Genomic DNA, 13,110 nt, shown 5'->3' with positions numbered 1-13,110 from the left:
CATATGTAAGATAATAGGGGTTGTTGCATGGTAATTGTACTAACAAATAATCTTGGAAGTCTGTGCTCCAGTATTTACACTTTGACATTTTAGCAATCGTTTAACTTGTATGCTAGCACTAGCTATCCATTGCTTGGTGACATTAGCTCCACTGCTACGCAGACAATATTCTGGTCTATTCTTTAAATACCTACACAGTGTCCTGTGGGGACGGTTACCTGAGCCTCGCTCCATGAAAAGGACCCTGGAGATCGGCAGGAAGTTGGCGCCGCTTAGCAGCAGCTCCTCCCCTCCTTCTACACAGCAAGATGCCAAACTGACAGACTCAATGACGGGCAGCTCCTGCGCCGAACGCTGAGCTGAGGCAGCGGGAAAAGACAAACGGTGTTTTAAGAAATATATTTTCATGGCAAGATTATAACAAAACACCCATCTCATCCAGCAGCATTAATCTGGAACACTGACCTGGCAACTTTCTCCCACATGGACTGCTGGCTTGAATGATGCTATTCTAATTAATATAAGGTTATAATTGTTTCTCATATTTCTGTTATCTGTGTAACACTTCTGTTAATTTTAAGTGTAACCGTTGCGAATTTTACTCCTGTGCAAATATTACGAGTGGCTAGTGTTTCCGTTAGCAGTTAGCTTGAGCTAGCTTGGTGAAATGCTTGGATATTCTGGTGCACAAATTATATTACATTACTCTCTACATGAATCTTGTGCGATGCTGACAGAAAGGGTGACTCTTTTAGAGAACCGTGTCCGTAAGCTAGAGCAGCTTCTTAGTTCAGTGGAGTTAGATGTTGCGGGCACTCCAGATAAGCACAGTGTCGGACCGGCTCACGCATCCGTTAGTATTAGCTTAGTAACAGTGGCTAAAGACAATGGCTTTCGGACTGTTGTTAGGCGGAAGAAGTCATGCAGGGCCTGGTGCCCGGGTTGTGGCACCCAGATCAGTCACCATTGCAAACTGTGAACCATTTTTCAGCCTTGAATATGCCTGTTGTTAGCTCTCTAAGTCCATGGGTGACTTCTAACCCTATCTCCTAGTTAAATGTATTCCTGGGGCCAAAGCACCTGACACTGCCTCTCACCTTAGGGTACTGATGTTGCACAAGGAACACAACACTAGATATAGCCACATAGTTATTCACATCGGCGCCAATGATATTAGGAGGATACACTTGGAGCTCACAAAAATGGACATAGAGAGGACTTGTGTTGGCCTCTGGTCCCTTCCCCTTCTGGAGTAATGATGGGGTGTTTAGCAGGCTGATGTCACTGAATAGGTGGCTGGCTCAATTTCGTAAGCAGCAAGGCTTTAGTTTTATTGATAACTGTCCTTTTTGGGGTGATGTGCCTGATGTGGATGGTCTTCACCATACTGGGGGAAGGCACCCCCATCTTAGCTGCGAACACAGAGCTCTACAGGAAGGGTAACATTAGGACTCTACAGCAGGCCATGGAGCAGGTGATTAGAGACCTTGCAGGGCTTACGACTAATGTGGCTGTTGGAATCTGTTAGCTTAGTGGGGAAATTAGCACAGAAATCCCACTATGGTGATAGTGCAGTTTGTGCGGCAGGGAGAGAAATTCGTGAGGTTGAGACTGTGGCCTGTTTCCGCAGACGTGTCCACAAAGACCATAGAGGGAGAGGTTCTGCAAACCTAATACCCATTACTATATTGGATGACATTAAAATTGAGGATGCAACATCAAATACTGGGGCAATATTGTCTGCTACCTACAAACTGCTATCTACAACTTCTTAAACCTAATTTTAGGCATCTTATATATACTACTGTAGAACCACCCCCAAATCCCAGCAGTCCAACTGCCAACCCCACTGAGCTCCTTAGTCTGGGTCTCATTAACATAAGATCACTGTCCTCAAAATAATTGTTGATAAATGATCTAATTATGGAACACCACTGAGATATGATTGGTTTATGTGAAACCTGGCTAAAACCTACTGCTGTCCTCCCCTTAAATGAAGCCTGCCAACCGGCGTACACATTTAGTCACGTCCCTCGTAGCGTGCTTCCTAAAACTTGTATCATGTTTGTGTAACTCAAAGACAAAAGCAGATGCATGAAAAAAGGGAAGATGTGCCCATATGTGTGCACAAAAATGTGGATCAGAGCCAAAAAAATAATCAGGACCTGGTGGATTTTATCCGCAGGCTGCTGGCACAGAGGGATTACTTTTATTTTATTTAACCAAGTTAGTCCCGTTGAGATCGAGACCTCTTTGCAAGGGAGACCTGGACAACCATAAAGTTTGCAATTCACCGAACCTGCATGTCTTTAGATGTGGGAGAAAACCGGAGCACGTGGAGGAAACCTATGCGTGAAACCCACTGATAAGCGCTGTTCGAGCTCCAAGATATTTACGTCCCTCAAAGATGTAATAAAATCATCGGCATTTATTTATTTGTCTTTCAGCAGGGGTGGTGGCCAAGTGGTTAACGCGCTTGGTTTCAGTTCAGAAGGTTCCGGGTTCAAATCCCACCCCTGCCACATTTCTCCATGTAATGTGGAGTTGCGTCAGGAAGGACATCTGGCGTAAAACTTGTGCCAATTCAACATGCAGATCCACCTTGGATTTGCTGTGGTGACCCCAAGTGCAAACAAGGGAGCAGCCGAAGGGACTTACTTACTTACTTACTTTCTGTCTGTTAGCAGGATTACGTCAAAACTACTGCACAGATTTTGGTGAAATTTTCATAACAGATAGATATTAGACCAAGGAAGACTCCAATGAATTTTGGAGTTGATCCAGCTCCAGATCCAGATTCTGGATCAAGATGTCACTTTATATAGGCTTTGAAGGATTATGTTTTAAAAAGTATTTGACAGATTCTCACCAAATTTTTACCACAGATAGATATTAGGCCATGGAACAGCCCACTGAATTTTAGAAGTGATCTGGATCTGGATTGGTGGACGTCAGAAATCTTGGTTTGCTCGTTTTAACTTTGTGTTGTTGCCAACGCTGATCATTCTGTGTTCAAAAGACTCACAGCACTCGATTGGCAGAGAGGCGACCTGCAGAGCCAGCACTCGGCCTGGCGGTCCTACAGGGGGCGCTAGAGGGAGGTGGGTGCGAAAAACCAAGCGAACACGCGTGTTCTTCCTTCCAACATCTGTTTCTCCTTTTCTCAGCTCGATGTCAGAGTTCCTCAGCTTCAGAACGCCAGCACAGTCAATGCTGTGTTCAGAGACAAGAAGAAAATAAGTATTTTGTGTTTTAGTCATGTATTTTTTTACTCCAAATTAGTGTTTCATGTGCATTAAGTGTTAAGGCAGATATCCACAACAGTGACATTTTGTGACGCCTACTTTTATGAATTACTTTTTAATATCTTCCCCTCTAGCTGCCACCTTATCTCCCCCTCTAGCTGCCATCTTATCGTGGTGGCGGAGTTTGCGTACCCGGATGATCCTAGGAGCTAAGTTGTCGGGGGCTTTGTGCCCCTTGTAGGGTCTCCCAAGGCAAACAGGTCCTAGGTGACGGGTCAGACTAAGGACAGTTAAGAACCTCCATAACCAGTAAAAAATCAAGGACCGAGACGTCGCCCGGTATGGCGGAGCCGGGGCCCCACCCTGGAGCCAGGCCTGGGGTTGGGGCTCGCGCCTGGTGGTCGGGCCTTAGCCCATGGGGCCCGGCCAGGCTCAGCCCGAAAGAGCAACGTGGGCCCGCCCTCCTGTGGGCTCGCCACCTGCAGAGGGGACCATGGGGGTCGGGTGCAGAGAGGATTGGGTGGCCGTCGAGGGCGGGTGGCCCGGCGGCCCGGTCCATGCTCACAGCCCCTGGCTGTTGGGACGTGGAATGTCACCTCGCTGGGGGGGAAGGAGCCTGAGCTTGTGCGGGAGGTTGAGAGATACCGACTAGAGATAGTCGGGCTCACCTCCATGCACAGCTTGGGCTCTGGTACCCAACTCCTGGAGAGGGGCTGGACGCTTCATTTTTCTCACGTTGCCCACGGGGAGAGGCAGAGAGCTGGGGTCGCATTGCTTGTTGCTCCCCAGCTCAGTCGCCATGTGTTGGAGTTCACTCCAGTGAACGAGAGGGTCGCGTCCCTACGCCTTCGGGTCGGGGACAGGTCTCTCACCGTTGTCTCAGCCTACGGACAGTGCAGAGTACCCGACCTTCCTGGAGTCCCTGGGAGGGGTACTAGATAGCGCTCCAACTGCGGACTCCATTGTTCTCCTGGGGGATTTCAACGCCCACATGGGCGGCGACAGTGAAACCTGGAGGGGGGTGATCGGGAAGCACGGTCTCCCCGATCTGAACCCGAGTGGTGTTCAGTTGTTGGACTTCTGTGCTAGTCACAGTTTGTCCATCACGAACACCATGTTCGAACACAAGGGTGTCCATAAGTGCACGTGGCACCAGGACACCCTGAGCCGGAGGTCGATGATCGACTTTGTAGTCGTATCATCTGACCTTCGGCCACGTGTCTTGGACACTCGGGTGAAGAGAGGGGCAGAGGTGTCGACTGATCACCACCTGGTGGTGAGTTGGATCCGCTGGGAGGGGAGGAAGCTGGTCAGACCTGGCAAGCCCAAACGTATCGTGAGGGTCTGCTGGGAACAACTGGCGGAGCCCTCTGTCAGCGAGGTCTTCAACTCCCACCTCCGGGAGAGCTTCTCCCAGATCCCGGAGGAGGTTGGAGACATGGAGTCCGAGTGGACCATGTTCTCCACCTCCATTGTCGATGTGGCCGCTCGTAGCTGTGGTCACAAGGTCTCTGGTGCCTGTCGCGGCTGCAATCCCCGAACCCGGTGGTGGACACCGGAATTAAGGGATGCCATCAAGCTGAAGAAGGAGTCCTACTTATCTTTGTTGGTAGGTGGAACCCCGGAGGCAGCTGACAGGTACCGGCAGGCCAAGCGTGCTGCAGCCCGTGTAGTCACAGGGGCAAAAACTCAGGTCTGGGAGGAGTTCGGGGAGGCCATGGAGGAGGACTATCGGTCGGCCTCGAAGAGATTCTGGCAAACCGTCCAACTCCTCAGGAGGCGGAAGCAGCTCTCCACCAGCACTGTTTATGGTGCGGGTGGGGAGCTGTTGACCCTGACTGGGGATGTTGTCGGGCAGTGGAAGGAGTACTTCGAGGATCTCCTCAATCCCATTGTCACGTCTTCCGAAGAGGAAGCAGAGACTGGGGACTCAGAGGCGGACTCATCCATTACCCAGGCCGAAGTCACCGAGGTGGTTAGAAAGCTCCTCGGTGACAAGGCTCCTGGGGTGGATGAAATCCATCCTGAGTACCTTAAGTCTCTGGATGTTGTGGGACTGTCTTGGCTGACACGCCTCTGCAACATCGCGTGGCGATCGGGGACAGTGCCTCTGGATTGGCAGATCGGGGTGGTGGTCCCTCTGTTTAAGAAGGGTGACCGGAGAGTGTGTTCCAAATATAGGGGGATCACACTCCTCAGCCTCCTCGGTAAGGTCTATTCCAGAGTACTGGAGAGGCAAATTCGACCGATGGTCAAACCTCGGATTCAGGAGGAGCAGTGTGGTTTTCTTCCTGGACGCGGCACACTGGACCAGCTCTACACGCTCCATTGGGTGCTCGAGGGTTCATGGGAGTTCACCCAACCAGTCCACATGTGTTTTGTGGATCTGGAGAAGGCGTTCGACCATGTCCCTCAGGGCACCCTGTGGTGGGTGCTCCGGGAGTACAAGGTCCGGGGTCCTTTACTAAGGGCTATCCGGTCCCTGTACGACTGCAGCAGGAGCTTGGTTCGCATTGCCGGTAGTAAGTCAAACCTGTTTCCAGTGCACGTTGGCCTCCGCCAGGGCTGCCCTTTGTCACCGGTTCTGTTCATTATTTTTATGGACAGAATTTCTAGGCACAGCCAGGGTGTAGAGGGGGTCTGGTTTGGGAACCACAGAATATCGTCTCTGCTGTTTGCGGACGATGTGGTTCTGTTGGCTTTGTCAAATCAGGACCTTCAGCGTGCACTGGGGCGGTTTGCAGCCAAGTGTGAAACGTCCGGGATGAAAATCAGCAACTCCAAATCCGAGGCCATGGTTCTCGACCGGAAAAAGGTGCTTTGCCCTCTTCAGGTCGGTGTAGTGTCCTTGCCTCAAGTGGAGGAGTTTAAGTATCTCGGGGTCTTGTTCACGAGTGAGGGACGGATGGCGCGTGAGATCGATAGACGGATCGGTGCAGGATCTGCAGTGATGCGGTCACTGTATCGGACCGTCGTGGTGAAGAGAGAGCTGAGTGGGGGGCAAAGCTCTCGATTTACCCATCGATCTACATTCCGATCCTCACCTATGGTCATGAGATTTGGCTCATGACCGAAAGAACAAGATCGCGAGTACAAGCGGCTGAGATGAGTTTCCTCCGAAGGGTGGCTGGGCGCTCCCTTACAGATAGGGTGAGGAGCTCGGTCACTCGGGAGGAGCTCGGAGTCGAGCCGCTGCTCCTCCACGTCGAAAGGAGTCAGTTGAAGTGGCTCGGGCATCTTTTCCAGATGCCCCCTGGACGCCTCGCTGGAGAGGTGTTCCAGGCACGTCCCATTGGGAGGAGGCCCTGGGGAAGACCCAGGACATGCTGGAGGGACTACATCTCTCGGCTGGCTTGGGAACACCTTGGGGTTCCCCCGGAGGAGCTGGGGGAGGTGTGTGGATCGGGAGGTCTGGGCGGCTTTGCTTGAGCTGCTGCCCCCACGACCCGACTCCGGATAAAGCGGAAGAAAATGGATGGATGGATGGACTTTTTAATATAGAAAAATGTTTTCAGCTTTTTACTCCTCAAATGTACATGAACTGCAGATGTCAAATGTGCGTCACATTTTGGTTAAGGGCCCCTTCACAAATGTGGTCGAATTGCGCATGAAGCAAAAATCATATGCAATATGTGTAAAATCGTAGCTGCCTCCAACGCCTCATACACCTATTACTACTGTTACTACAACTATACTCAACAAAAATATAAACGCAACACTTTTGGTTTTGCTCCCATTTTGTATGAGATGAACTCAAAGATCTAAAACTTTTTCCACATACACAATATCACCATTTCCCTCAAATATTGTTCACAAACCAGTCTAAATCTGTGATAGTGAGCACTTCTCCTTTGCTGAGATAATCCATCCCACCTCACAGGTGTGCCATATCAAGATGCTGATTAGACACCATGATTAGTGCACAGGTGTGCCTTAGACTGTCCACAATAAAAGGCCACTCTGAAAGGTGCAGTTTTATCGCACAGCACAATGCCACGGATGTCGCAAGATTTGAGGGAGCGTGCAATTGGCATGCTGACAGCAGGAATGTCAACCAGAGCTGTTGCTCGTATATTGAATGTTCATTTCTCTACCATAAGCCGTCTCCAAAGGCGTTTCAGAGAATTTGGCAGTACATCCAACCAGCCTCACAACCGCAGACCACGTGTAACCACACCAGCCCAGGACCTCCACATCCAGCATGTTCACCTCCAAGATCATCTGAGACCAGCCACTCGGACAGCTGCTGAAACAATCGGTTTGCATAACCAAAGAATTTCTGCACAAACTGTCAGAAACCGTCTCAGGGAAGCTCATCTGCATGCTCGTCATCCTCATCGGGGTCTCGACCCGACTCCAGTTCGTCGTCGTAACCAACTTGAGTGGGCAAATGCTCACATTCACTGGCGTTTGGCACGTTGGAGAGGTGTTCTCTTCACGGATGATGTGAAGGAGATGTGTTGCACTGCATGAGGCAAATGGTGGTCACACCAGATACTGACTGGTATCCCCCCCCAATAAAACAAAACTGCACCTTTCAGAGTGGCCTTTTATTGTGGGCAGTCTAAGGCACACCTGTGCACTAATCATGGTGTCTAATCAGCATCTTGATATGGCACACCTGTGAGGTGGGATGGATTATCTCAGCAAAGGAGAAGTGCTCACTATCACAGATTTAGACTGGTTTGTGAACAATATTTGAGGGAAATGGTGATATTGTGTATGTGGAAAAAGTTTTAGATCTTTGAGTTCATCTCATACAAAATGGGAGCAAAACCAAAAGTGTTGCGTTTATATTTTTGTTGAGTATATTTGTGCATACCAGCGGCTGAAAGAGTGTACACTGTGAGAGCCCATTCTATCCCTCTCGCGGCAGGTGCTGGCCAAATTCCAGGTGACACAAACAAACATCTAACACCACTCGCTTGGCACTTAAAAAATGTGTGGCCATTTGCGCTGTTAGTACAAAAACAGTCAGCAGATAATCACTTTCGAGCTGGTGGTGAAATTTTCTAATTTCCCCCACGACTGTGAAGTTGCCAAGTACGCATGTGAGGTGCCAGTGTCGGCTCCCCCCACAACATGTGTCTTGTGCGTATTTCATGCTCCTGTTATAAGACAGAGATTGCAGTGCAGTGGTAAAGTTTCCGTCTGGTAATCAGAGCTTTTGTAAATTGCAGGTTCGAGTCCCATGAGTGGCATTTATTTTTTTAATTAACCAGGGTTATTTAACTGCAGGGTTCTGTATTACATCCCCTTTTATTTATTATTTATATCAACCCAGTAATATTCACTGACTATACAGCTGATTTTTATTTTCTTGTTCTCCACATCAGCAGCGCGATGTGGGTTACCTCATCCCAGCTGCTCGCACTGTGTTCCTGCCTGCACGACACCGTCATGTGCACGACGCCATTGCAGCGGGTTCGTTCACGCCTGCCCGTTGGCTCGATGTTTTCGTGGTTCGCTCATATGAGCCGTTCCACCGTGATTCACCATGATTTGTACTTATTCGTACTATGTGTGAAGGGACCCTTAAGTTTGTTCCTGTTGGTGCAAACTAAAAATCTGTTCTGCAGATATACAGTAAGTGGAGAATAAAGTTTTTAGTTGCTCACAGTGCCGTCATGTTGTTGTCGGGGTTCAGGGGGATGTCCAGCAGCTTGGTTCCGGCCTGGATGCTCTCATGGCTGGCTGTGCCCACCATCTTCCCCGTCACCCTGCAGGAGGAGATCGTTTCACAGCTGTGTGACAAACTGGACCTGCTACAGGAACCAGGACCAGTGGACACACTGACACCTCAGTGTGCCCCTTGGGCTTTTACACATTCAAATTTGCTTGTCATTTTGAACACAAAAAATAATTCAGGCTTCCCCAACTGCAAAAAAATGGATGTCTAAAAACAAGATAAAAACACTAAATCTGAGGGAAACTATCTTGCTGCATGGACAGATCATTTCTTTAGACAAGATGTCTTGAATTAAGTTTGTTGAATCCAGAAATTGCATGTGAAACACTTAAAATAAGAAATTAACCCTTTAAACAAGATCAGGCTTCTAAATCATTTTTATCTTGGTCAGAACCAAATAATTTGCAGTGTACCACAATAAAAAAGGGTTAAAAATGATTTAGCAGTGTTCGATCAAACTCAAAACAGATCTGTACAATTTGACATAAATTAAGTAAAAATATCAAAGCCAAAATGATGGGTTGCAAAAGTGGTGGAATGCTTTGGTATAACAAAACTAAATCATCAGTTTCACAGCTAACTGTCTTCAAAAACTGTGACTGTGCAAAAAGACGACTAGTGAGGGAAGCCACCAAAAACATGACAACTCTGAAAGAGTTACATGCTTCTCTATCTGCAACTGGAGGATCTGGGACTTGGGCAAATTTTTTAATTTGCAACACTAATTACACAGCGCGTGGACTGTAGCAGAGAAGAACTTTACTAAAAGGGCACAGCTCAGATGTAGGTTTGAGTCTCCCACGTGCCTCCCAGCAAACTGTAGCTGATTTTTCCAAGTCTGTTTTTCAGAAGGTTCTTCTCTGCTCCTTTCCATCAAGATGTTGTGTAACTAATGATGCAAAATACAAAACGTCCCACAGAAAAATGTAACGCTTTCAGGGTTGTCATGTGTGTCTTGATGGCTTCCCTCACTATTCTAGCTTTTGCACAGTCACTGTTTTTGAGAACTGACTATTCCACACTGTTTGTATTTCTTAATGACCGATGCAAATGATGTCCAAGATATATTCCATGGCTTGGAAATGCATACGTATCCCTCCCCTGACTTATCTACAACTCCAATACCAATGAAGTTGGGACGTTGTATAAAATGTAAATAAAAACAAAATACAATGATTTGCAAATCCTCTTCAACCTATATTCAATTAAATACACCACAAAGACAAAATATTTAATACAAAAACAAAGAGTTCACCGCGCTTCTACACAGCACAAACAAATCTTATGCAACCAGGCAGGACCAATTTGTAAAAAGAAGAAATAACTGGTGCAGCACAGAAATAAGTGCAAAAAGTCTTTAATAAGGTGCTGAAAGGAAAAAAATTGTTCAAAGGGACTGACAATTTTTTTCCTTTCAGCACCTTATTAAAGACGTTTTGCACTTATTTCTGTGCTGCACCAGTTATTTCTTCTTTTTTTACAAAATATTTAATGTTCAAACTGATAAACTTTACTGTTTTTGTGCAAATATTTGCTCCTTTTGAAATGGATGTCTGTAACAGGTTTCAAAAAAGCTGGGACAGTGGCAGCAAAAGACTGGGAAAGTTGATGAATGCTCAAAGAACACCTGTTTGGAACATTCCACAGGTGAACAGGTTAATTGGAAACAGGTGAGTGTCATGATTGGGTATAAAAGGAGCATCCCCAAAAGTCTCAGCCGTTCACAAGCAAAGATGGGGTGAGGATCACCACTTTGTGAACAACTGCGTGAAAAAAATAGTCCAACAGTTTAAGAACAATGTTTCTCAACGTTCAATTATAAGGAATTTAGGGATTCCATCATCTACAGTCCATAATATAATTAGAAGATTCAGAGAATCTGGAGAACTTTCTACACGTAAGCAGCAAGGCCGAAAACCAACATTGAATGCCCGTGACCTTTGATCCCTCAGGCAGCACTGCATTAAAAACTGACATCATTGTGCAAAGGATCTTACCGCGTGGGCTCAGGAACACTTCAGAAAACCATTGTCAGTTAACACAGTTCGTCACTACATCTACAAGTGCAACTTAAAACTCTACCATGCAAAGTGAAAGCCAAACATCAACAACATCCAGAAACACCGCCGCCTTCTCTGGGCCCGAGCTCATTTGAAATGGACAGACGTAAAGTGGAAAAGTGTGCTGTGGTCTGATGAGTCCACATTTCAAATTGTTTTTGGAAATCATGGACGTCGTGTCCTCCGGACAAAAGAGGGAAGACACCATCCAGACTGTTACCAGTGCAAAGTTCAAACTCCAGCGTCTGTTATGGTATGGGGGTGTGTTAGTGCCCACGGCATGGACAACTTACACATCTGTGATGGTATGGGGGTGTGTTAGTGCCCATGGCATGGACAACTTACACATCTGTGATGGCACCATCAATGCTGAAAGGTACATCCAGGTTTTGGAGCAACACATGCTGCCATCCAAGCAACGTCTTTTTCAGGGACGTCCCTGCTTATTTCAGCAAGACAATGCCAAGCCACATTCTGCATGTGTTACAACAGCATGGCTTCGTAGTAAAAGAGTGCGGGTACTAGACTGGCCTGCCTGCAGTCCAGACCTGTCGCCCATTGAAAATGTGTGGCACATTATGAAGTGCAAAATACAACAATGGAGACCCCGGACGGTTGAACAACTGAAGTCGTACATCAGGCAAGAATGGGAAAGAATTCCACCTACAAAGCTTCAACAATTAGTGTCCTCAGTTCACAAATGCTTATTGAGTGTTGTTAGAAGGAAAGGTGATGTAACACAGTGCTAAACATACCACTGTCCCAGCTTTTTGGAAACGTGTTGCAGACATCCATTTCAAAATGAGCAAATATTTGCACAAAAACAATAAAGTTTATCAGTTTGAACATGAAATATTTTGTCTTTGTGGTGTATTCAATTGAATATAGGTTGAAAAGGATTTGAAAATCATTGTGTTCTGTTATTATTTACATTTTACACAACGTCCCAACTTCATTGGAATTGGGGTTGTAAAGAAAATTTGATGTAAACATGATGACTTACTTTTATTATAGTAGTTCTGTTATTTATGCAACACATCATCTTGGCTTTGATATTTTTATTTCATTCATATCAAGTTGTAGAGATTTGCACTCAGTTTATGCATGGATGCCTGTAACAGGTTTCATTTATGACCCCGGGCATATATTTTTGTGCACCATTTTTCTCATTTTAATCAGAAAAAAAGGTTTCTACTATGAATTTGTCAATCTAATTGTCCTGCATTTGTTCATAGATTTTTACAAAGGATTGGTATAATCCAAACTTGTGTGGGGGTCACTTATATCCCCCACACAAGAAGATCTATGAGATTTTTGGCATTATCGCTTCAAATGGTATTGTAATTTGTCATTCCTAATCATTATATTTAACTGTTTTGCAGGGAAGCCAACAGACCTGGAATAGCAAGATTTCCAGCTGCACAGGCACTGAGACTGATTCCTGATGCCCAGAGTGAGGATGAAAATAGCTTGTGATTGTCACAAAGGATGACTGATGGGTTCATTGAGATTTGTGTTAAAGTACTGGCATATTTGCTGGCAGTGTTGGCACAGTTACTTTATTCGTTACTTTATACAGTTACTTCATTAGCAGCTTTATCTGGTTACTTTATTAAGAGCTGCTGACAACTTGCAACTAATAAGTAATGTAACGAGAAATCTAACTTGGTTTCTCTTAAGACTGAGTAATCAGCAAAGTAACTAATCAGCAAAATAACTAATAGTTACTTTTCTGATTACTCAATCTTAAAAATAACCAAGTTAGATTACAAGTTACTGTACTAGTTACATTCAGCAACTGCTGACAAGTTGTCCACGGCTGTGAATGAAGTAACTGTATAAAGTAACTTTGAAAAGTTACTGTGGTAACACCGTTAGTTACTAAAATAACTTGGTTTCTTGAGGCTTAATGAGAATAATTTTAGAAATTTCAATATAGAGAAGCCTGAATTACTTTCTTTGTTTGGAATGGCACAAATTAAAATGTGTAAAAGTCCAACTCGTCCATGAGCCAGTCATGAATATTGACCTAATCGGTACCACTTAAGGTGACTAAACAACACTTAGAATCCAGCCTCTGTGTATCATGGCCTACACAAAAATGTATGAGAGCCAT

General features: G+C 46.1%; 1 protein-coding gene across 1 annotated transcript in view; it reads right to left on the bottom strand.

Annotated features, from left to right (window-relative positions):
- nfatc4 (nuclear factor of activated T cells 4) overlaps positions 1-13,110 on the bottom strand; it is a gene marked incomplete at its 3' end in the record, with an annotated part of 57,345 nt that overhangs the window by 10,826 nt on the left and 33,409 nt on the right. The window contains exons 7-9 of the mRNA XM_034165379.1: positions 8,864-8,965; positions 3,026-3,213; positions 219-359 (exon numbers count right to left, since the gene is read on the bottom strand). Coding sequence (XP_034021270.1) covers positions 219-359; positions 3,026-3,213; positions 8,864-8,965 — 431 coding nt within the window. The remainder of the gene's footprint in view (positions 1-218; positions 360-3,025; positions 3,214-8,863; positions 8,966-13,110) is intronic.

Source organism: Thalassophryne amazonica, unplaced genomic scaffold (genome assembly GCF_902500255.1).
Source record: "Thalassophryne amazonica unplaced genomic scaffold, fThaAma1.1, whole genome shotgun sequence".
Taxonomy (NCBI): Eukaryota; Metazoa; Chordata; class Actinopteri; order Batrachoidiformes; family Batrachoididae; genus Thalassophryne; species Thalassophryne amazonica.
Note: the sequence above shows the minus strand (reverse complement) of the source record. Positions and strands in the feature narration are given on the sequence as shown.